Source organism: Hydra viridissima, unplaced genomic scaffold, assembly GCF_058129835.1.
Source record: "Hydra viridissima isolate aposymbiotic clone 2 unplaced genomic scaffold, HvirCarnegie_v1 scaffold_7, whole genome shotgun sequence".
NCBI classification, from domain to species: domain Eukaryota; kingdom Metazoa; phylum Cnidaria; class Hydrozoa; order Anthoathecata; family Hydridae; genus Hydra; species Hydra viridissima.
The window spans coordinates 8,405,322-8,432,592 of record NW_028324306.1 but is presented as its reverse complement, the minus strand read 5'-3'; the positions used below and the strand labels follow the sequence as shown (position 1 = coordinate 8,432,592).

General features: G+C 29.4%; 1 protein-coding gene across 1 annotated transcript; it reads left to right on the top strand.

Annotated features, from left to right (window-relative positions):
• Positions 1-1,897: 1,897 nt before the first annotated feature.
• On the top strand, positions 1,898-10,803 carry LOC149885995 (uncharacterized). The gene is made up of 5 exons (XM_090093623.1): positions 1,898-2,154; positions 4,980-5,195; positions 5,401-7,300; positions 7,741-7,833; positions 10,636-10,803. The coding sequence occupies exons 1-3, from the start codon at positions 2,001-2,003 to the stop codon at positions 5,424-5,426; spliced, it is 396 nt and encodes a 131-aa protein (XP_089949749.1). The 5' UTR covers positions 1,898-2,000; the 3' UTR covers positions 5,427-7,300; positions 7,741-7,833; positions 10,636-10,803.
• Positions 10,804-27,271: the final 16,468 nt, after the last annotated feature.

Here is a 27,271-nt window from a genome sequence, read left to right as displayed (position 1 = left end):
TCAACTAAACCATTACATGTTTGGTATAATGCATTGCTTGTGTCCATGGTTATACTTTTAATTCTCTTTCCTTGAATCATTGTTGACTTTAGCATTCCAGAAAACTCAATTAAATCATTAAGCCGTAAATCATCAACTGATGATATAGGATCTCGTAAGTGGTCTTTCAAGTGGATTCCTTCAGATGGACTTTTTACGTTGACTATTTTCCAAAACTGAACCACCTTAGTTAAGAAAACAATAGTTCCTTCATTATCATCATCTTTCATACCTTGATGACACTTTAATGCATTTATAGTCTCTTCACAAAATACTTTCAAACATGTATTAACATTTTGTCTCTCAATTGGTCTTGGGTTAGCAGCAACATAAGTCAGCTTAGACATTTTAACCAGCTCACCATCTTCCAACTTTTGAAGCTTTTTAATGTGATCCCATTTAACAGTATAGGTTTTTCCACTATAACTAAACTCAATTTCACCAGACTTCTCAGCTATCCAATTATTTCGTATACACTTCAATAAATGCACAAAATCAAAAAGTAAAAAAATGCCATCAGTTGTTAACCATGGATATAAGCAATCAAATCGTTTGAAAAATGCTTGATTTACTCTGTTATTATCATTAATTATAGCAATAACTTTTCCATTAGCCTTCTTAATTTGGTCAATTAGGATAATAGTTTGATCATATAGAAAATCTGAGTCTAAATTGTTTACTGGTAACATTTTAATTAAAAATTTTGGTCCCCCATAAAAACATATAATCATGAAAGCCAATACAGTTTTTGCAAGATTTGATTCGTCATTTACTGCTTTACCAAACAACTGTCCTCCATGATAAGTGAGCATAGGTTTAATATAAACTTCATATATTAACAGTATACATTGTTTTTGACCATTGTTGAGTTTTGAAAAAATACTACAAATAAAAGCATTATCATCAATGTTTGAAACTTTTGAAGTTATATGAGTTAGGGTAGCAATACTAGGAAGTTGAAAATCATTTCTCAATTGATTATATAAGCTGCGTGACAGTGCAAAGTACTCAAAAGCTCGAATAATAACTTCAGGTGAATATTTTTGCTCAAGAATATTACTTGAGTTCATATTACTCATGCATTCAACTTGTAGAAGTAAAATGGTTTTCTTTTCTGACTTTTCAAAAGATGTCAAATATTGTAATGCCTCGTGAACTTGTGACCAACATTTGAATTTATGAATACAATTTTTAACTAAAGAGGTAACAGTGCATCTAACTCCAGCATGATAGGCTTCATATGATAGGTCATTAAATACTATTAGATAAAATTTATTAATACCAGATTTGTTTTCATGCTCTTTTGATTGAATGCAACATCTATTCAAACAAGTATAATAAAATATTGAATCATTAAGTCTTCCTTGAGATAACGAATTGCAAAAAATTTCAAATGAGTCAATATTGTCAAGCTCTACGAATTTTGAAAGTTCATCTTCTTTAACTGATCTTACAGAGCTTTCAGCTTTCGTTGTTCTTCTTTTTGCTGGTGGAGGAGTTGGCACTAAACTCTTTGGTAATAATTCAAATACACTAGGCGGATCTCGAGGTCTTTCTCTTCCTTTTACTTTAATAACTTGGAAGTTTGATGGAAAATGTTTTGCACAAACTACTGTGTCATAACTGTCTGGTATATTCTCTCTTGGTATTGCTTTAATCCATCTCTGGCGCTCTTCAGGATCCCTAGGTAATCTGAAAGTTGTTGTCTTATTCTTTACTGAGTCATAGTTAGAATTACAACCAGTAACACAACATTTTCTGGGCATTTTTAAGTCTTGATATGGATACAACTTATTCTTATTCTAAGCAACTTTTGCCGAGTAGGTACAAACGGCGGGGCGGGGCGGATCAGCGGAGCGGATCATTCAAGTGACACGGCACTTTTAATAGTTTAATATCTGCTAACGAATTCAACCTGAACAAACATACTGCTAAATTTTTTTATGATGACTTTTTAGTAAATGGCTGTGCCTGTTTTGATAGGTAGCATAAAGCACCTTAAAATAGAGGTTATTACAAATCTTATCGCCAAGAGCAATAATGAAGATAGAACAACTACACTCAACAATCCTAAGGCAGGCGAAGTTTATGTCATACAAGTGAATCATGAAAAAGGTTAGGCAGCAATATTTCAGTGCACTTGTATAGTATTTGTATTTTTAAAATATATTTGTATACTAAAGTAGTATAATGTAGTAAATAGCATAGTTTTTGGATTATACTAGTAAAAATCAATTACGATGCCTAAAGTAAAGTTAGACTTTAAAGAAGTTATACCTGTAATCTACAATGTAGACTGTAGCCTACATGTAGTCTACAAGACTGTATATAGCTTTGTTTCTTTTAATATGTTTAAAGTAAAATCTAACACTACTTAGGCATAGTTTATCCTTTACTTAAGGCTATGCTATAGTAAAGCAAGATATCTTATTAATAAATATGTAAGGACTTCTAAATGTCATTTAATATTATATTGAATATTTTCAAGATGTCATTTAATATGCAACATTTTTTTGAAGCTAAAAATTGTCTTTCCTATTATAATTTATTTGAAGATTTACTTATTATTGTAAAATGGCTCCATAACAAACTTACATGCTTGTGTCTATTTTATATTATGTCAGTGTAAGACATGCTATAGAAAATAATCTGTAGGTTTTTAAATGACCTTTTTTATACATGCTGTTTAAAAGTATCTGTGTTATGGTTTTAAAATGTGAGCACCAATGTGCTTTCATTGTACTTGCCTAAAAACAATCATAAATTATAACAATATAGTAACTGCTATATTATTAAAAATATTATTATAATTTAGTAGTAGTATATAAAATGTGTATTATTATTATAATTATAATTATAGTTTATTAGTAGTATATATAATTTAGTAGTAGTATATAAAATATGATTTAGTAGTAGTATATAAAGTGAGTTTCTAATTCACTCGCTGTTAACACATAGCTATGTGTTAACAGCGAGTGAATTAGAAACTCACTTTGACAACTCACTTTTGATAATATAGGTATATATTAATAAAAAGAATAAAAAATTTAAACAAAAACTACTTAGAAGACTTAAGACCAAAAGTAATTTTTGTTTAAATTTTTTATACTTTTTTTTAGTATTAAAAATTTTTATTACTATTAAAACTCATTAAGTTAATTTTTTTAATGCTAAATATTTGTCTAATTTGTTCTTGAAACTGTTTACATTTGTTGGCAATGTTGGGGTGTTAGCCAGGAATATATTTTATGATAAACAAAAATATATCTATAATCCCGGTTCGAAGCCCTCATGTAACCCAAACTTCTAGCCCTAAAATGGGTGAGACATATTTTCAAAGTTATAACTTTTCAAAACTTTTTTATAAAATTAAACTTATAATTTTGCAATCAAAATGAAATTATAATATTTTTTCTTTTTTTGATAGAGAATTATCTCTAACTCAGATAAGACTAAATTTTTTTTGGGGAATCCTTATCGCAAAAATCTAGATCTTCCTATATTTATGAACAGTAATGTACTGAATGAGTCATCTACCCTTTGACTTCTAGGATCAAATCTTACTTCTGATCTTAACCATCTGCTAAGGTTGTATCTCTTTACCATGCTTGCTACTTTATTACTCCTGATTCTATTCTTTATCTCTGTAAATCTCTATTAGTTATAGTACCAAAAAAACATAGAACTTACATCAATGAGGACCTCAAAGGTATTATTAATTAGTATGATTAGTCAACAAAAAGTTCAATAACATTGTTGGTTTAACAATAAACGCAGATTAATTACTACCTAGGTAGCAATAAATTTATGTTTATTGCTGATAATAAAGTTAGATTAAGGTATTAGTTAACTTTATTATCAATCTTAATTAATATATTGTCAATATCATTATTCAATTTATTTTAGATATTATTACATATATGTTCAACATAAATATTATTTATTAATATGTTATCGTTCTAATTATATTATCAATATTATAAAAATTTATTACTATATCAATCTTAATCATTCCACTAATACATCAAACTTTGCCATGTTTAAATTGACTATTTGCTTGCTTAATCGTTTATCTTAAAATAAATAACTTTTATGACAAATGCCCTGATGTTACTATGTAGCTTAACATGAGTGCAGTTTTTGCCCTCATGCTATGCACATTTTGTGACATAAGGGCAGATTCGTAAGATGAGAACATTCTGTGTAACTTAATATTGTTACGCAGGCAAAATATTGTAACATGAGGGCAAAATTTGTAGCGCCAGAGCTAGGCAAATCGTAAAATGAGGCCAACTAAGATTACTACTACTACTATACTACTACTACTACCACTACCACTACCACTACCACTACCACTACTACTACTAAAAAAAAAAAAGAGGTATTGAATTTTGGAAACTTTAAACCCATTGGGAATTCTACAGTATACTCGGTGCCATTTGGCTAATGATTAGGCTAGCTAACACCCTGAATATGTTCCATAAATTTTCTGTTTTGTTTATAAGGAATTTGTACCTTGGTATAAACTTGGTTTGTTCTCAGCTGTATTTTTTATTATTACCTCTGCATGTTTTGAACTTTGTTTGTTTGCTTATATTTTTGCTCTTTTTACTCAACAATTTTGGTTGTCCTGATTACTGTCACTTAATTTATATGATGTGAAGTTGTTCTCCATGTATAAAGCAATTTAAATAATTCCAGCAATTTCCACCTTTTTGCCTGCCATATCTATTTTTATTTTATACTGTGGAACCTACTAACTATACAATTGATGAGTTGTTAAATCATGCTCTTTTTAGTTCACACAAAAGTTTAAATTCTCCTTATTTGTTACCAAGTGATGTTGCATGTAAATATTGTGGTTGTTTATTGTATATGCAATGTATATGTGTGTGTATATATAAATATATATTATTATTATTATTATTATTATTTTTTAGACGATTGGTGGGCAGATGGGTATAGGTGGAAGCAAAATGGTTCCAGTAAAATTCCTCGGGCTCTGCCACTTTACACAAAGATCCATTTTGCCACAGTTATACCAACAGGAATTTCAAATGATTTCCAGAAGTTTGTGTACTGTGACCTGAGTCGGAAAGATCTTGTTGTTATCCATTACATCGGTAACCACAACCTTGCAGTTTTAGTTCCTCATGGTAAATATATCTTGCATTTTGATAATGGTTTTTGTTTTTCTTTTAAAAGTTTTACATAAGTTTACTACTAAATAAAACCTACTTTAAATAAAATCTTTTAATAATATATTTAATTAAAATTCATGTTGTGTAGTCCCCTCTCTTTTTCATTCCAAACTTTGCTTTGAGTTTTTTTTACACTGTCAAGTAACATTTTGTTTTTAAGCAATAAACATTCACTCTGGCCGATGACAACAGTAGGCGGATTACCTGATATAAATCGGCGGATCACGTTTTTTTTTGTAGAACAATCATTAAACTTTACAGAGTTTCACCAACTCTTCACATAAATAAGTGATAAAGCGTTAGAAGAAAAGTTAAATACAACTGAGAAAAGATGTAAACGCGAAGACTCGTAAATGATAAAGCGATAATAAGAAAAGTTAAAAACAACGATCAGAAAAGACACATACAAGATGACTCGTCCACTCTTCACATCAATAAATGATAAAGCAAAAAGAATTAAGTTAAAAAACAACAACCGAGAAAAGACGTAAACATGAAGACTCATCAACCTGCCATATAAATAAATGAAAAGATATCGCAACTGGAAAACAAGCAAAAACTATTTGGTTTTTGTTAGAAGAAGAGATTTAAAGAGGATTTTAAGAGAAAAGAATTTTTAAGAGATTTAAAGAGGATTTTTAAAAAGAAAAAGAATTTTGTGATAAGAAGAGTATTTTGATGAATAAGCAGTTTAATAAGCAGTTGAATAAAAGAATTTCAAGTAAGATATTGTTTTTAAGCAATAAACATTCACTCTGGCCGATGACAACAGTAGGCGGATCACCTGATATAAATCGGCGGATCACGTTTTTTTTTGTAGAACAATCATTAAACTTTACAGAATTTCATTTAAACAATCAAAATATTAGGCGAATCACTTAATATAAATTGGCGGATCACTTTGTTTTTTGGTAGAACTATCATTAAAGCTTACAGAGTTAGACTTAAGCAATCAAAATATTAGGCGTATCACTTCATAAAGTTTGGCGGATCTCTTGATATAATTTGGCGGATCACCTTGTCTTTTTGTAAAACAATCGTTAAAATTGAAGGAGTTTGATTCAAATAATCAAAATATTAGGCGGATCACTTGATATAAGTTGGCGGATCACCTTGTTTTTTTGTAAAACAATCGTTATAATTGAAGGAGTTTGATTCAAATAATCAAAATATTAGGCGGATCACTTGATATAAATTGGCGGATCACTTGATATAAATTGGCGGATCACCTTGTTTTTTTGTAAAACAATCATTAAAATTGAAGGAGTTTGATTCAAATAATCAAAATATTAGGCGGATCACTTGATATAAATTGGCGGATCACTTGATATAAGTTGGCGGATTACCTTGTTTTTTTGTAAAACAATCGTTAAAATTAAAGGAGTTTGATTCAAACAATTATAATATTAGGCGGATCACTTGATATAAATTGGCGGATCACTTGATATAAGTTGGCGGATCACCTTGTTTTTTTGTAAAACAATCGTTATAATTGAAGGAGTTTGATTCAAATAATCAAAATATTAGGCGGATCACTTGATATAAATTGGCGGATCACTTGATATAAGTTGGCGGATCACTTGATACAAATTGGCGGATCACGTTGTTTTTTGAGTTCATAAAATTTATAAAATATTATAAACTTATATACTTTTTTTTGTCGTTTAATAAAATTGTAATATGCAAATTCCTTCTAAATATTATATCGTTAGTGAATTTAAACTATATCTGAATCGTTTTTTTAATGAAATATAACTCGCTTTAGTAACGTTTAAATGATCCGCCCCGCCGTTTGTACCGTTTAAATGATCCGCCCCGCTGATCCGCTCCGCCCCGCTGTTTGTACCTACTCACTTTTGCCGCTACATCAGCCTCCACATTTTTCGAGCCGTTGCGCGATTAGGAGGCCTGTTATTTTAGTAGGCCCTGCTCAGAATCAGGTCAAGTTATTCGTTTGCCGTGATTTGCGTATCAACACAAAATTTAATGCAATTGAATAAAAATGGCCGTCCGTTCATGCTTATTACACTTACAATGACCAAAGTTGTAAACAAGAACAAGTAATAATTTGTTTATTTACCTTAATCAATCTTACAATAATAAATAAAAGTTGTATAGATTTAAATAAATATATTTATAAATATTTAACTTATTTTTCATAGTTAACAAAGTGTTTTAGATAGGATAGTTTACAAAGTGTCTTACTTTGATAGCATTCCGCTAGCTTTGACTTTTTTAAAAGTAATTTGACTAATTTTTTGAACGTAGCCGTTCAAGCACCCATGTAAGTTCATAATTAAGTTTTTATTGAATTTTTTAATAAATTTGATTAAAATAAAAAGATATTATTTTGCGGTTTGTTTTCACTGGCTTTCATTTAATTTATTTTATCAAACAATAAAAACCCTGTTGAAAATATTTGGTTCAATCAAAAACAATTTAGAAGTCATGTTCTTTTGTGCTTGAAAAAAAATGTAATGCAATCTTTCACATCTTGCAGGTTGTCGATGCCAGTTAAAAGAATTCATGCTAAAAATCATCTGACATTTTATTATGGTTTGGACTGTTTCTTGGATTAAGCTACATTTGCAAAGTATGTTTTTATGAGTGTTTTAATATGATATGCATATTTTAATCTCTCTCTCTCTCATATATATATATATATATATATATATATATATATATATATATATATATATATATATATATATATATATATATATATGTATATATATATGTCTGTATATATATACATATATATACAGCTGCGGACAAAACTACGTGAACGATTGCAAATAGTTTTTTTTAATGAAATTTTCAATGTCTTAAAATAAGTTTATAGTTTAATACTATATATGGTTGGATAGAGCGTTTTTTGCTCTATAAGACTGTGTAAAGTGTATTCTCTAATAATTTGTTTAAAGTTAAACATATCTAAATGTTCAAAAAGCATCAAATATTTTGCGCGACAAAACCACGTGAACAATTATACAAACGTAAAAGAATAATTTTACTAACATCAACAAATAATAGATTCTAAAAAAAAACAAACATTAATATTTAGTTGCATAGCCTTTAGAATCAATAACGGCCTTGCACCGTCTTGGCATAGATTCTACAAGAGTTTCTAGTAACTGTTTTGGTAATGCCTCCCATTCATACTGTACGGCTCGAAAAAGTTCATCCGGTTTTTGAAATTTGCGACCTCCCAAGTGTCGCTCAACTTCAATCCATAAATTTTCGATTGGATTTAAGTCGGGAGATTGGGCAGGCCACTTCAAAACCGTTATGCTATTATTTATGAGCCAATTTTTTACAGTCAAAGCTGTATGTTTAGGGTCATTATCATGTTGATAAACCCAATTGTGAGGCATTTTTTCTAAAGCGTGTGGCAACATTTGATTAGATAATATTTCCCTGTACTGTAGTTGGTCCATTATACCGTTTACACGGTACAACAGACCAATTCCAGCCCAGGAGAAACACCCCCCCAAACCATTATATTGCCACCCCCAAATTTTACAGTTCCTATTGTATACTCTTTTGCAAATCTTTTACCTACTGGACGCCTAACATAACCTCGACCGTCGCTGCAAACCATGTTAAATTTACTTTCATCCGACCACAAAACTGTTTTCCAATTTTCAACTGTCCAGTTTAAGTGATCTTTAGCGAACTGTAGGCGATCTTTGACGTGCCTGGGCTTAAGGAATGGTTTCTTTGCAGGTCTTCGCCCATAAAGACCTCCTTCGTTTAAACGCCTTTGAATCGTTTGTGTGCTTACGTTTTCCATGCCTGTTTGCAGACGAGTTTCAGGGGCTGTCAAATGTGGATTCTCAAGAGATTTTCGCACAATTTTTCGATCAGTACTAAAAAATAAAATGTTAAACATTAAAATTAACATTAACATTAATATTATTAAGATTAAATATTGAAAAAAATAAAATTAAAGGAATATTACAGCTTATCCGTAATACGTGGACAACCACCTTTCTTAACGATCTTTTTGCTCTTTTCTAGGTGTATAATTTTATGTATTCCACCTTTTGACATCTTCACATGAGCTGTAATTTGCCCAATGGGCCATTTTTCTTCTTTGCGCAAACGCAAAACCAAGCTTTCAATTTTTGAATCAGTTTGACGAACCATTATAGTTTAATTTTTTTAATTTTTTGATGTTAAACAGAATAATCTTGAGAAATTTAAATGATTGTAAGTTCTTAGAATACCAAAACCACATGAACGATTTTTAAAAGCACTGATTTCGATGTGAATATAATATAATTTGCATCAAAAATGATGCTTATATAAATCGTTCACGTGGTTTTGTCGCGCAAAATATTAGATGCTTTTTGAACATTTAGATATGTTTAATTTTTAACAAATTATTAGAGAATACACTTTACACAGTCTTATAGAGCAAAAAACGCTCTATCCAACCATATATAGTATTAAACTATAAACTTATTTTAAGACATTGAAAATTTCATTAAAAAAAACTATTTGCAATCGTTCACGTAGTTTTGTCCGCAGCTGTATATATACATACATATACATATATATATATATATGTATATATATATATGTATATATATATATATGTATATATATATATGTATGTATATATATATATATATAGATATAGATATACATATATATATATATATAAATATATATATATATATATATATATATATATATATATATATATATATATATATATATATATATATATATATACATAGATATATATATAGATATAGATATAAATATATATACTGTGTTAGTGTATTCTTCAAATAGAGTGCTCAATGTTCCTAAAGAACAGAGCAATAATAAATGAGTAAAAACACATCTAATTTTTAAATGTCTTCAACAGCATGTTCCTCCATTAGTAGGTTCATCACGAAGCTTCCTGATGAACTTACTGATGGAGAAACAAGCTGTTGAAGACAACTAAAAATTAGATAAGTGTTTTTACTAATTTATATATATATATATATATATATATATATATATATATATATATATATATATACTCTTGCTTGGTAGTTTTTAATTTTACCATTGTCAGGTCAGTTTTAGGTTTTTTTGAAAAAAAAAGTTATTTTAAAGACCGAAAAAAGTTAGAAATCAACTCAGGGAGTACGAAAAAGTACAAAAAACACCCTTTTCTTTTTTTTGGTCAGAATGGCAAAAAATGGGCGCTTACAAAGCATAATTTTGAGAACAGTTATTTGATTTTTGACCAAAAACAAACAAAAATAATTGTTAAATTACAGTTTAACCAAATTGGGGTTGGAAATGAATCCTCACTCACCCACTTTTCTTGTTGTATTTATAAATTTGAACATTATTAATATTATATAATTTGAATTTTTTAATTTTATTTCAGAAATAAAAGTATCATGGTGAGTTTTGATACAATGGTGTAAAGTGAAGAATCTCCGTTAATGATGATGAGAACTGCTTCCAAAAAACGGTTATTTTCATAACCACATATTGTTAAAAATATGTCATAGAATTTATTTTACATTTCAAATTGAGAATATATTCTCACCCTATTTATTTTTATAATTAGGGCTGTTTCAAGGTGACGGTGACAAATATAATATTATTCTATTGGGCTATACCTGCAAGAGATATCCATTTTGTCGGCATGTAAATTTATTAAAAGTTTTTGCAAATGAAAGCCTCAGATAACAAACTTATAATAGGGCGCGCAGTAAATTGCCTACACCAAGCTAGGACAAAAAATTTTTCCTACAATGCAATCAATAATATTTTTGTCAATCATTGATTAGTTATGCATTAGTTGATTTTTTTTAAGCTTAAGGGAATTATAGTATTAAAAAATTTAAATACGTAATAAAAATAAATACTTAATTTCAACACCTCATAAATTATATTATAAAAATTTGTGGTAAAAAAAAAAATATTACTAATTTCATTAACTAAAATGGAGCTGTAGATGTAATGCAAAAATATATATATTCCTGACGATCATTATTATATTCACCGTCCGATGAATGACAACCATTATTATATTCACCGTCCGATGAATCAATATTATATCCGACAAATCAGACTGTAAGTAATCTTTATTATCGCACATAGTTTTATTGCCATTCTGATGTGGTGGGACAATTGAATTTAAAGCTCCAAACGGTAAAACTATTTAATGAACAATCCTCACGGCTTAAGTATTCAGATTTTTTAATCGTCCTAAAGCATCGGCAGTTCATTTAGACTAAACTGGCCCTCGGATTTCGATTATTCTCTGTAATGCGGTAAGTTTCAATATATAGGTTATAAACAGGGGGCGCTTAGTTTCGAATGCAATATTTAGTTAGATAATCGCGATGCTGTAACTTTTATATAACAAAATCGCTGTCTTTTCTGCAGTGTTAAATCATTGACGCTAGTGCCTAATTTGGACAGCTTATTTCTAAATTAAGTTAACTCTTTTGAGCTTTGTTTAAAACAACATACGAACTCGCATAAAATTAGGAACTAGAACTCTAATTAACTGAGTACTTCGCAAGTACTTGCATTGCAGACCTTAGCGATATCTTGGCTATAGCAAGTCAACTGAATAGACACTCTACGTATTTTCAGTTTGAAAATATATAGATCAGACTATTATTAAACTATGAGGTTAATTTCTTTAAAAAAAAAAACCATAATCTAATCTGGACAAGCGATCGTGATTTTAGAGAGATAAAAATAGTCTAGGTCTATACTTTTTTACATGTAAAATATTCTACACAAACTATTTGGCATTAAAACTGAAAATAATATATTTATAATTAATTTCCAGGCATGAGTAACTTCTTCAAAAACTATTATTTAAATTCAACTTATGGGATAATTTAGAGACCAGATCATTTCACGGAATTGTCTTGGTCAGCAAAATATTTTTAAAGACTTGATAATAATTAAATCGACAACAATCTCAACCTCCACCGGACAAATTATTAAAATTTATTTATTTTATTAAAAATTTCAAATTTTTGAAAATAAACCAATGCATTAAGTTAAAACTGTCAAATTGCAACAAAAAAAAAGAAAAAAATTATTGTTGTATATAAAAAATAACTTAACCAAATTGAATAGTTCACTCTCTTCTTCTTACAATCTTTAAATAAAGTCACAGACAAATCGCACAATTGCATATACTAAAGCCCTTTTCATAATCATCAATTTACCACATAACCAAGTAGAAGTTGATTGAACTCGTGTAATCCAAACAGTTTAAATATGCTTTCTATAACTTCTAGCATACTTGTAAGCTTTATAGTATTTCGGCACTTGTAGTATTTGCCAAAAATTTAAATTCAAATTAAACTTTCATTTTACCTTTGAGATAACGAAAAATCATATTTTTTCCTTATGTTAATTAACTTCAACAAATTATAATGGTACAATTTATTTTTAATTTAACCTTCAACATTTTCCAAATTTTCAATTACTTAATTCATGTGCTATATATGAATATTGTAGCATTGATCACTAAGTATTTTAATTCCAGCACATATACTGTCCATTTCACCAAAATTCTTTCTCACATCACATTTAGACTTTACAAAGCTAATTGAAGATGAAGATAAAACAAGTAGTATTTTATTATCTTCTTTTGAGATGTACGCTGATGTAGGTTAATGATTAATTTCTGTTTTATTTTAAGCTAAAAATTATATACATAACATTGTCTAAAGAAGTCTTTAAGCTAATAAATAAAATACTAAAATACTAAAATATAATAAAATACTAATAAATTACACTATTTTCTATAAAAAAAAAAAAAAAAGAAATTCAAATCACATGCAAGTATTGTAATTTTAATGCTTCACTTTGTTGAACATGCTTCAACAGAAACCATGTTTCAACAGAAAGCAATATTAATCAAATGATGACAAAGACAACTAAAAAAAAAAAAAAACATAATTATGTTTGAAATTGTAAAAAAATTTAAAACCATTTATATTATTGTTTGTTTATAAATTCTTATAAACTGTTATTATTCTAAATATTACTATAAAGATATATATATAAAATAAAAATTAATGAAACTAATGAAATTACGTAATTACAAACATTACAAACATAATAAACTCTTATAATAAACACTGTAAAGTAAAAACTAATTATACTTATTAATTATACGCAGTAAAGTAAATAAAATTATAGGCAATATTGGGACAATAGTTTAATTTATTGTGTATAAACTATAATATAGTTTATAATATAGTCTATATACATACATATAGTCTATACATATATACATTGTGTATATATACACATAGTTTATATATAAACTATAACATAGTTTATAATATAGTCTGTATACACAATAAGTTAAATTGTCCTAATAATATCCACATCTGTTACAAATAGGAGCCATGGCTCAAACGAGTGGCTATTATTAAGACCTATTCGAAATCTTAGATTTTAGGCTATATTTATGCTTCTGTCTATTGTATATTGACTAACAAAACAGTTTACACTATAATATTAAAGTAATATAACAGATCAAAATATACCAAAAACCTGTAACTGAAAGAATATTGTTTAAAATACGTCTCAAAGTTGCTTGAAAAAAACCAAATATTACTACTGACGGTATAAAATATTTACTTAAATTAACTTTGACAAAAATAAGATTTTATAAAAGTCAGTTAGTACTACTTCATCCAACATTAAGTTTATATTTACTGGTGATAGAAAGGTACCTCGTTTTCCTAATTTATATAAACAAAGAAAAGTCTATTTTACACTACTTTGAAATGTTTACACAAATAATATAGTTATATAATTATAAAAATAATCTAAATATCTGTATAAAATTTTGCAAAACATAACATTTTGGTGATACTAGTCAGCAAAATAATATCTTTTTATTTTAATCAAATTTATTAAAAAATTCAATAAAAACTTAATTATGAACGTTCAAAAAATTAGTCAAATTACTTTTAAAAAAGTCAAAGCTAGCGGAATGCTATCAAAATAAGACACTTTGTAAACTATCCGGCGCTACTGCAGTTTCTCCCCCTCCCCCCCCCCCTTTTTTTTTTTTATGATTGATTATGATAGAGAATTTTATGCTGATTCAGAAAAATATAAAAACATAGGCCTGAAAATCAACGGAAAGTGCTCTAATTCGAAGTCAAAGTTGTAAAAAATCCCAATAAAATCCCTAATATTCGCCATTTTGAAAATAATAAGTTAATGATCTTTTTGCTGACAAAAGCAATACATTAATAGCATGGTTTTTACGTTAAAAAAGTTGTTAAAGTATGTTTATCTTGCACAAGTTTTTGTGGTAATGAAAATAGCCGTTTTTTGATTTATTAGAGAATAAACTATATTGCAAGTAATGTACTCTTGTAATAAATTTTAAAAAAGAAATCAACAGTTTTTTTTTCCTAAAAGAAGAACTTTTGAAACTTAGTTCATTGTTGTTTTATCACATGTAAAATTTAGAAATAGTAACCTTTAAACCATTTTTTTTTAAATAAAAAAACCAGCGTACGATACAATGATAATTATTCATCAGTTTGTCTGCATTCTCAAATTCTACGTTCAACCTTTATTTGAAATCTTCCATTAATTTCATTTCGTTATAACAATTTCGTTATAATACTTTAAAACAGTAATGTAAAGGCTGATGGAAACCAGGTCTGTTTATTGCGCAATGTAACGGTAATTAGTTTTCGTTAAAAATGAAAGCGTTTTGAAAAATAATGGCGAATATTAGGGTTTTTAGTGGGATTTTTTACAACTTTGACTTCGAATTAGAGCACTTTCCGTTGATTTTCAGGCCTATGTTTTTATATTTTTCTGAATCAGCATAAAATTCTCTATCATAATCAATTATAAAAAAAGGGGGGGGGGGGGAGAAACTGCAGTTGCGCCAACTATCCTATCTAAAACACTTTGTTAACTATGAAAAATAAGTTAAATATTTATAAATATATTTATTTAAATCTATACAATTTTTATTTATTATTGTAAGATTGATTAAGGTAAATAAAAAAATTATTACTTGTTCTTGTTTACAACTTTGGTTATTGTAAGTGTAATAAGCATGAACCAATGATATATATTAACTAGATGTCTAACTTCCGAAAAAAAGTGAAGCAAATTTTTTTTGCCACCAGCATATGATTGGATAATAACTTGTTTTGCCACCAGCATCTGATTGGTTAACAGATATTACGGAAAAACGAATAGCAAAAATAAAACAAAACATCGCTAGAAATTTTTCTTCTTTGCTGAGGCTACCGGTTTTACAACCTCCAAAAATTTGCTTCACATTTTCTTACGGATTTTATGTGAAGTTAGACATCTAGTTAATATATATCATTGACATGAACGGACGGCCATTTTTATTCAATTGCATTAAATTTTGTGTTGATACGCAAATTACGGCAAACGAATAACTTGACCTGATTCTGAGCCATGGGATCGTCTGCCAACCAGATCAAACAACGCTTTTATTTCACCTGCATGCTTTGTTCTCGCTAGAGACATTTTTTTAAGAAAATAAATTTATATCATTGCGGTAAGAAATTTTTATTACGACAAGAAACAATAAGAATAAATAACAAGAAATTTTTATTATCACGGGAAGAAATATTGTGAGAAGAAAACAAATATTATGACAAGAAACATTTTATAACTTCAGCGCAGATTTTTTTGAAAAAAAAGGTAAGTCAACAAAAAAAAACGCATCAAAGTTATCAACCTTAAGTATGGAAAAGTGCCAATGCGCCGGAACCCGCTTTTTTATACTACTGGGAAAATTTTTTTCTGAAAAAAATGAAGAATGATTGAAGGGCACAGTACAATTTTCAAAATTATCCAAAACTGAATGCACAACACCTTAGAAGATTGTGAAGAATGATAATAAAAAAGGAACATGTGGGCGACCTTTGCAATTCTTTGCTTCATCTAGTGATAGATCAAAGAGGCGAAAGACTCAAGAACTACGTTCTACTTTTTCTACAGAAGAATTGGCATATGCTGCTCAAATGAGTTTAAGGACTTCTGGTCAAGTACATGTTGCTCAAGTTGTTAAAGATGTCACGTTAACGACCCATCTCGAGCATCAGGAAATTGCCCCAGAGACCGGCAAAATCTCTAAATCAGCGACCTCGAAAACCCTCGTGTAAGTAATTTGGGAATTTTGGCCACGAAATCGGGATTTCGTCCCACTGTGCGGCGTACCAGCAATACATAATGAAAAAAACGTTGTAAAAAGAAAACATTAAAGAAAACGAAAAAACCGTTAAAAAAGCCGTTAAAAAAGAATTGCTCTTATTAAATGGCTTCAAATTAGCCTTTACTGTCAAATGACGCAGGCATTCATACTCGGCGTAGTTAAGGCGAGTTAGTAAAATTTTATCTGAGACTTCCAACAAAATTCCTAACTTTGACAACCTATAACTTAGGTTTTGAATGAGATGAAATAAATTTGAATTCAATATTTTTTATGAAAACTACATCTGCTTGTGTTTAAAAAAAAAAAAAACAACAACCAAAAAAAGAATATTTAGACAGTATTTGGGGGTTTTTGTAAAGTATATATTTGAGGTATTTTGCGATTTTGCTCTGTCGGTTTGCACCAAATTGACGTAAATGAAATTACAAAATATCCTTAACTTGGACATGATTATAAATCAAAAGAGCTATACTAGTACTAGTTGAGGAAACTGATGTTGAAAATAAAGACTTTCTAGTTAGATTCATGCATCCATGTTACCCTTCAAGGTCATATTATTGGCCTTCTAGAGATGATGTGTGCTGGGTTCCATCAACAAACTTATTGTTAATGATTAATATTCCAACAACTGTTACAGGAAGACAATACAAAATCAGTGAAATAGATCCCCAGAGCATTGAAGATAGCTGGGCAAACTTTAAACCAGAGAACTAATTTGTTATCTTTCAAAGACTTTTTATTTTTATTAAATGTCGAAGATTGTCAATTCTTATTGCTTTTTAGTTTTAGTTTTTCTCATTACAATTTAATTATTTTCATGGTTTTAGTGTAATTTCGAAATTTTTTGGGTTTATTATTATAAGACTTTAAATGCGAATAAATCTGATTTAAAAATAAAAACCCTTGCAGTTTTTTTGTATTATGAAGTTTGTTACATATAGAACATTAGGAAAAAATTTCAGAATTTTATCTTTTAGGCATCTCGAGATAAACATTTTTTTGTACGTGGCATCAAAAAACTTACGAAAAGTGTTACACCATTTTGAAGTTGAATTTTCATATACAGTGGTTTTCATAAATTTAGACGCACTCATATTTGAGAATAGAAATTTTTAGTCTTTTAACGATAAAACAATAACGAAAAAAGATTTCGGTTTAGTTTTTTTTCTATTTATTAGATAAATACATACAGAATACAAAATTTAAAAAAAAATTACAAAAAAAATACAAATACTAAGTAATAATTAGGTACAACTACCTGGTATTAAAAAAATAAGACAAAAAAAATTGTTCATAAATTTAGACGCACGATACATTAGGAGGCGTAATTTATGAACCAATTAATATTTTGTGTATCCACCTTTTGCTTTAATACAACTAAGAACTCTTCTAGGCATAGACTTAACAAGATTTTTTTCACATCGCTTCTGGGACCCTATACCAGGTCTCCTTAAGGATGTCCTTCAGCTGGCCAAGTGTGGAAATTTAAACCTTTGCCAATTCACGGTCAATCCAAGCCCAAATGTTTTCAATTGGGTTCAAATCAGGTGAGTAAGGAGGCCACGGTATTGTCTTGATATTATTATTGTTGAACCACTCCTTTTTATAGTATGCAGTATGTGCAGTAGCGCCATCTTGTTGAAGTTTCCATGGTTTATCATGGAGCATAAGCAGGTCAATTGATGGAATTAGGTTGTTTTCCAGTACTTCTACGTATATTCTGGAGTTGATTCTTCCAGTGTATGTTTGGCGCATACCAACACCTTTGTAATTGAAGCATGACCAGATTCCTATCTAGCCTCCTCCACTTTGTACAGCCGGTCTAATGTACCTGGCGTAATACTTTTCGTGAGCCTTTCTTTTGACTGTTATGTTAGATTTGCGATTGATAAGCTCAAAGTTACTCTCATCACTCCACATAATTTTTTTCCATTGTTCTATTGTCCAATACCTTCTTTCACAACACCATTTCTAGTCTTCAACTATATACAAAAGATGAATTTGGCTATGACTTGACAGTTTCATGGAAAATACATATTTTAGTGTGTCATACCTTTGTAGATTGCAATAATATTAGCTTAGGCAGCTATGCAGAACAATGTGGTGAATCAGTTCATCACAAATTTAAAAAACCTTGGATGAACTACAAAAGAAACATAGGACAAAAAAGTTATGGAGAAAAGCTAAAATCTGCTGTGGTAAATTTTAATTTAAATAAGCATTAACTTAAATATCATTTGTGATACAAATGTATTTATATTATGGTTTTTTTGTAAATGAAATAAATAAATATTAATGGGTTATTTTGACTACCATAATGACTGATTTTATTAAAACTTCGGAAGAAAAAAAGCCAAAAATTATGCGTTTTAATTTTGGAAGTATACATATTTAGCACTTAGTTCAGATTTTTTTGACAACATATATTGTGTTTACTAATGCATATGATTGATTAAATGTAAAAAAAATCAGGAGTGGGGAGAGTTTCAACCTGGGGGTCAATTTGGAGAACAGTGTTGCTTCACTTTTTCTTTATAGAATTTTTGTGAAGTTAGACATCTAGATAATATTTACAATTGTGAAGGACTAACTTTTTAAACCGCTAAAGATAGGCAAAACGACATCTTGACTCGATTTGAAGATTTATTATATATTTGAACTAAAATTTGGCATTTTAAAAATAAATAAATTGGAATATTGTAAAAAATATCGTTATTATACCGATAAATATCGGTATTCTCGTTATTTTTATGTATTCCGATAAACCGATAAAAAAAAAAAGCCGATATTGTCGTTTCAAACGATAATTTTCGTTTGGTTATTGTTTCAAACGATAACTAAACCGATATTATCGTTTCATAGACAAACTTATATCGTTTGATATCGTTATCGGTTCAAAATAATAACGATACGTAGACCCTTAGTACCAAGGCGATACTTCGTCAATTGAAAATTATAGGGTTCTAACTGACATTTTGGAAAAAAATGAGTTGTTAACATAATCATGATGGTGTAGACAATATCTATCATTTGTTAAAACCCTTTATAAAAATCTTCAGATTTGAACAAGTTTGTGATAAAAGTTCCAATTGCAACGCAGGGTTTTGTAGCAATCGTTCAGAATTATAAAGTACCTCAGAAATTGTTTGTGCTAGAAGGTTCTATCGGCATAAACAACCAATTTATTTCAAGTTTTAAATAAAAGATGGCTGCTCGCAAAAATAAGAAATTATCTTTGCAAGATGTTTTAAATGCAATTAATGAAGACTTTAATCAGAATTTTTCATCCAATATCAATGATGATTCAAATGATGAAAATTGCAATAGTGAAGAGTCAAATGAGTAAAGTTTTTATAAATTTAATTTAATTACAACGTTTACTTATAAACAAAAAGAGATCGAATTTAGACCACTAATGCTTAAATTTGAATAATCTTATAACTTATTACCGAATAAAGTACAAATTTATTTTTTTTTGTACTGTTTTTAAGTTTTATTTTTTTCCTATAGTCATTAACTTTATGTCATTCTGTTACAGTAGAATCTCTCTAATTCGAATTTAACGGGGAAAAAAAAAAGTTCGAATTAGAGAGATTTTCGAATTATAGAAAGTTGACTTTTTTTCAAATATTCTGGTCAAAGTAACGAATAGAAATGAAAAAAACAAACAAATAGTGATTCTTAGGCCTAAATGCAATATATATTATGTGATTTAAACTTTTACATTTTCAAAAAAAAGTCAGTAATTGTAGATTGTCTTTTTGAGGCTTTTAAATCCATTTCAATAACACGATTTATGTTTTTAAAAGCCTTCGCCAAATCATCTCCAAAGTTAGAATAAAGACTGTAATTCTCGACTACAGTGACAGCATGCATCGCTTCGTTCAGACTTGGTTTTGTAGCATTGTCAGAAACACCAACGCACTCATTATCGGATTCCTCTTCAGTTTTAATAGCATCATGCTCAGAAACCTCTGCAATGATGTCCTCATCTGATGATTTGTTGGCAATGCAAACATCGAAATCTATGTCTACTAACTCGTCGGCCGTGAGGTTAAAATCTGCTTTGAATTTCGTTTTTAACAATTCGAGATCATCTCTTAAGTTTTCTATTACAGTCTCGTCTGCATCTAAGCCACAGAAAGGGTCGTTATCATCATTTACATGCTTTTCAACTGCTTCTAATGATATTCCTGATTTTTTGAAACAATTTATAAAGGTTTGATCTGGAATGGAATTCCATGCTTTTGTTAGCATAAACATTGCAGTTAAGATAGAAAACTTAAGCATCTTGTTCTCTTTTTCTAAGACAGCAATTTGCTTTTTCACTGCAAGTGAGCGATATTAGGCTTTAAGAGATCGGATAACTCCTTGATCCATAGGTTGGGTGATCGAAGTTGTATTCGGTGGAAGAAAGATAGGCTCCACCCAATCAAGTTTCTGCACGTTAGGATGGGTAGAATAATTATCTATAATTAAAGCAATTTTTCTTTTCTGAAAACTAAACTTTAGGTCAATTTCTTTAACCCACTCCTCAAATAATTCTGCCGACATCCAACTTTTTGGTTGGGCCCGATAGCGACAAGGAATATTTTTCACACCTTTAAAACATCTAGGAGACTTTGATTTTCCAATTACAAACATTGAAAGTCTTTCTCCTTTAACATTACCTGCGGCCATCCCAGTCAGGCGAACTTTACTATGCTTGCCTCCTATGCACTTTTCATTTTTTAATTGTAAACTTTTGTCAGGCAAACATTGGTAGAAAAGACCAAATTCATCGGCATTAACAATATTTTCAAGTGGGTATCGAGAGAGAATTGTTGGCAGTGTGGTTTCGAGCCATGGAGCGATCATCTGATCGTTAATAGACTTTGCCTCTCCAGAAATGGTTTTGAAAGATATACCATATCTACAAAAAAAAAAAATTATAATTGCTTTAACGTAACTAATACGTGCGATACGTACCTTTGAATTTAATTTTGACGTCTTTGCAAGTTTCCAGAATGTCTAATTCTGGAAAATATTTACTTTATTTTTTCAAAGCAATTAAAGAAAAAGAAAATGAATAAATGTAAGAAATTATGCCAGTCTGGAGAGTGTTATGTTAGCAGTACTAAAAAGATAATTTCATCAAAAAAGATTTTAAAAACATGTAAAGAAAACTGCAAGTATAAATGCAACGCTAAACTTACCTTTGCACTGTGGTCCAGAATTCACTTTTACTGAACAAAATTCATAACTAATTTAATATTAGGGCTATATTGACTAAAATTAGGATGAGTAATAATATGATGTCTGCGCTTCTTATGAAGGTGTTATTTTTTAATTCGCTGCTATGGATAACTAATTTTGGGTAGCAAAAATATAGTTTTTTTTAAGTTATTTTTACAAGTGCTATGTTCACCAAATTTTACATAAGTACCAATATGAGGTCACGCTTTTTAAAAAAGTAAATATACTTTTTATTCAGTTACTATGGATACCTAATTTTGCTTAGCGACAGCTAAATTTTATTAGTTGTATATGTTTTATTTGTGCTAAGTACACTATTTAGCACGTGTTTTATTATGAAATCCTCCCTTTGATCCTCGCTCGCAGAAAGCAAACCTTTTTTCAGTTTAATATGTGTTATTACACTTGTCATATTAACTAGTGTTATTACACGTGCTATTACACGTTGCTAGATAAACTTGGTTTCCTGTAAAAAAATTATATTCTAGCTTAGTTAATTAGTTTTTCTAATTAGCAGATTTTACAAGCGTCTACAGAACTTTTCAAATTTGTATGGGTATTATTGTACCCATGCATTCATAATCACCGAAAATCTTTCACAATGTATGCTACAAGTAGTACAAGCTTAGTAAGTGTTAGGTCTACATATTTAAAAGTACAAAATAATTATGAACAATATAATTCAGGCGAAATTACAGAATAAAAGAATGGCTTTCTTTTAAGAGTTGCACAACACCATCTGGAAAATTTTCTTTTTTAGGGTGCTTAGGTGATCGTAAAGCATTGATTACTGGATCGGATGAGCACATAAAACGCCGTAAAAGGTCTTCGTTTGTCTTTAAACGCGAACGCTTCCTTGAAAAAAATTCACGGAATTTTTTAAAGTCTTTATTTCGTGCTTTTAAGGCCTCTTCACTCATCATCCCAATTGGCAACACCATCTCATCAACAACCTGCCACCCATGTATCAAGATTTTGTGCAAGCTCTGTGGCATGTAGTACCAGGGATAAAGTTTTATAAAAACCTGTGCTGTTTCTTAGCAATAGTCTTTTAATTTATCGACATCAATCATAAAACCAGATGACAAAGTACACAGCACAACATATATCCTTTTAATTAAATGAACATCAACATTGATAATTGCTGCTGTTTGTTCAGCATTTCTGAAGAAACGCCGGGCAGTATTGCCATTATTTGATGATCCAGAACCACCAGACCTGGGGATATCAATCACCAGCCCAACTTTATTTCTTAACCGAGATTGAATTAAATTCTTTTTAGCTTTAACTTTTTCTTTTTCTGCATCTGACCTTGATGCCCATTTCTTCACTTCAGCTTTGTAGCCGACTTTTAACAAACACTCCATGCTACGAATCCATGCATGAAGTGTTGACAAGCCATACTTCAATCCGGTTGGAGTTAATGGCAGATTGCAAACAATATTAAGTTGGTTCATTTGAGTTGGTATTGAACCACAAACTGAGCAGCACTGACTTGAATTAGTAACTGTAGATAATGCAGTGGCTACTTTTCCATCTATCATAGTAACATCAACTCTGTGAAGAACAATTAAGTTTTCATACTTAGGCACAGCAGTTGTAGTTAAGTTTCCAATAGCATTTTTAAGAAATTGATGCTCTACATTCATTACATCAGTTGTCTCCTTTACAAACCTAAACCGCAAAATTCGGCAGTACAATGTTGATGACTGATGTGGATTTCTCCAAACAATCTTCTCCACTTGACCAGAGAATCCTGTCAATTCAAGTGGTACAAAGCAGGTAAGAAACAAACTTGCTTCTTAGACAAAGCTTCTGTTTTCCAGCTCATCAGTAACTTGTGTATAAATGTTTTGCCCAGTTGACCAATCAAAACCTACCTTTGAGCGCAGAATTGATAACATCATGTTGTACTTCCAACAGCCGCAGAACAGTATGATCTACCAATGCTTGGAAATTGATGCCTGCAGAGTAATCTGTTGCTGTCCATGATTCACGACGAGGCAAATACCTCTCTTTTGCCTCACGTACATCATTGTATGGTGGATATAAATTACTTTTTTTGCTTTTCGCATTGTTTCTTAAGCGCTGATATTGAGATTTGCTCATCTCATTATCTAACAAAAGAGCCAACGCTTCTTCAGATGTATTATCAGAATGATCTAGTTCAGTATCTTTGTTATTAGCCAACTTTATTGCTATCTGAGCATCTTTTCTTCTACCTTCTTTCCACAGGTGTGTGCCACTAGCAAACAACAGCTCACAAGAATTTGAAGCTGAAAAAGTTGCAACTTTTCTTTTCTTTGTTTTTGAAGACGAATCTTCAAATGGTAATGTAGGTCTGCCGAGTTGTTTATTTTTACTCTCCTTCATTAATGTGTTATTAAAATCATTTTCAAGCCAAGCTAAATTCTTCCTAATAAACTTTGCATCGGTTCGTTTACTTCGAGTCCATCTTTTACCATATTCAGAAATAAATAAATGAAATTGACTCTCAAACTTTTTGCCTTGAAACTTCAAATCATGTTCTTTAATAAAGTTGTATACAAGTATACTGTCTTCTTTTTTATGTATTGACAGACTTTTGAGTCTGATAAACTGGTGAATTTCGTTTCTTGTGACACTCATTAAACCTAAATATAAACAGCAGTTCAACATCTAAAATGAGTAACCCCCACCAAACCAATTAAAATAGATTATTAAATCCATTTGGTTTGACAAGCGCTAAATTAACAAGAACTAAATTTGAATTACGATATATATATATATATATATATATATATATATATATATATATATATATATATATATATATATATATATATATATATATATATATATATATATATATATATATATATATATATATATATATATATATACATATATTATTGTTCAGTACTACGCTAAGTATGAGTAAGATCGTATTATATGTTTTTAGCGTTTTTTAAAATTTTGTGCAAATAAAAATTTTTGAACGCAGTTACAGATTTTTTGTTCGGTAAGAGATGTTCAAATGTGAAAGAAAACCAAGGTGGCGCCTAGTGGCAGCCATATTTATGAAATTATTAAAGGAAACATATAGAAGCTTCGAAATATCTAAGTATAAAAGCAAGATGTAACAATAAAAAAAAATACTTTGTCAAATAAAAGCAAAAGTCATACAATAAAATATGAAACAATAAGCATGTTTAAAGTTGCTGCAAATATGTTATTTACATACCAATTTTAGTCAAACAACTTTTAAAATCCAGATAACATATAGAGTTATAATATAATATTTTAAAAAACGCAATATTTTATGTAAATGTTATTTATTTCCATCGATTTTTTAAACAACATTTTTCTCTTTATAATTTTTTTTTTCTAATTTACATTCGCGTCTACTTCAACCACATCATTTGTATATTCATTGAAATTTTAAGTGTATATAAACGGTTTTAAACTGTTTTATAATATCTATATAAATGTTTAAAATCATTATGACATTAAAATTCTGACTTTGGTTTTTATACTTTTGTCCAGTCACTAGCCCACTGTGCTTTGAGCAGAGAATTTTTATTAAACAGTCATACTACAATATGGACAAAGATAGGCAAACCTTTTTCATTTTAAGTTCTACAAGACGTAATATAACAGCTCGTCAGACTAAAGAAGGTTTTTCAAAAAGACATTATTCCTTTCAATATTTTTTTGTTGTAGCAAATGAAGAAATCAGAGTTTGCAAAACTTTTTGGATACAAGCACTATGTATTAGTCAAAAAATTATTTACAATATGCATGAAAAGAAAGATCCGTTGACTGGTACGCCAAAAGCAGATATGAGGGGTAAGCATACTAAAAGAGTGGTTACAGATGAAATAAAAAATAAAGTAATTCACTTCATAAGTTCATTTCCAACAGTTGATAGTCACTATTGCAGGTCTTCAAGCACCCGACAGTACTTACCCTCAAATTTGAATTTAAAAAAGATGTATCAGCTGTACATCGAAACGAATAGTGAGGAAGAAGCAAAAAAAGTTAAAGAGTCTTACTTTAGATTTATATTTAATACTCAGTTTAATTTAAGTTTCCATAAACCAAAAAAGGACAGGTGTGATGCTTGTGAAGCCTATAAAGTAGCAAAAGAAAATAATAAACTTGATAACACTATGGAAGAGGTACAGCAAGTTCATTTGCAGGAAAAAATATCAATGCGTGAAGAAAAAACATATGACCATAACAATGAGCTGGTTGATTTAGTAGTAATTAGTTTTGATCTTCAAAATGTTGTTTAGTGTCCGAAAGCTGAAATAAGTAGCTTTTTCTACAAAAGAAAACTAAATGTTTACAATCTGAAAGCACATGTTAAATCTATCAAAACTATTAAGAAGTACTGTGTTGTTTGGCCAGAAGTAACTTCAGGAAGAACAGGTAATGATCTTGCAAGCGGACTTATTAAAATTTTTGATAATGTTGCAAAAACATTTCCTGAAGCTAAAGATTACATTACTTGGAGTTATAGTTGTGTTCCTCAAAACCGCAACTCAATTATGACAACTGCCATGATTTATTTTCTGACTCAGCACCGACTAGTTAAAGATATTACAATGAAGTACAGTGTACCAGGGCATTCTGCAGTTCAGGATGTTGATAACATGCACAGTCAAATTGAAAAAACACTGCAGTCTTCTGAATTTTACTCACCAACTTCATTAATGAGACTTTTACTTACAGTAAACAGGAAAAAACCATTCACAATTATTCAAATGCGGTCAGAGGATTTTAAAGATTTCCAAAATGTTGCAAACAAATTTTTATTTAAAAAAGTGCCATTTTCAAATATAACATCACTCCAAATTAAATGTGCACCTCTTGTTGGGTATAAAATTTCTTATTCAAATAAAATGTTTCATACAACCAATGTAAAGCCACCTGAGAAATATACTAGAAAAAAAGATAAAGAAGTTAAAAAGAATATTATGTTTACTTTGCCTAAACCAGGTATTCTTTTCAAGTTTAATCAAAGTGCCATTACAGAAAAAATAAAGAATGATCTGAAAGACATGCTAAAATTTATGCCTTTACAAAATAAGGAATATTATGAAAATGTTATAAAAATTTGTTAAAATATTTAGATACTTAAACTTTATTTTTTCAGATGTTCTTATTTTTTCTTATTATTAACAAAATATTCAATGTTTTAGTTTTTTAATGTTGTCTCTTGCTTTATTTTTTTTCTTAAATATGGCCTATATCCCACAAATATTTCTTGTAGAACCTTTTAATTCTAACAAAAAATACGTTACTATTGTAGAAAACGTTCTAACTGAAATCGAAAGTATCGCTTAGTTTACAAAATATTTCGTCTAATTCCTTTTTAACTTAGATTAGAGAACATTAGAGAAAGTATACAATCATTTTGGACAAAAATTTGTCCGAAATTCTATTAACGTTTCCATGGGAAGAGGATACAAAAGTTTAAAGTCGATTTTCTCTAAACTAAAAAAACATCACATAGAACCCTATAATTCTCAATCGACGACTTATTAGAGGCCTTATCGTCGCGAATCCGTATTATTGACTGGGAGCG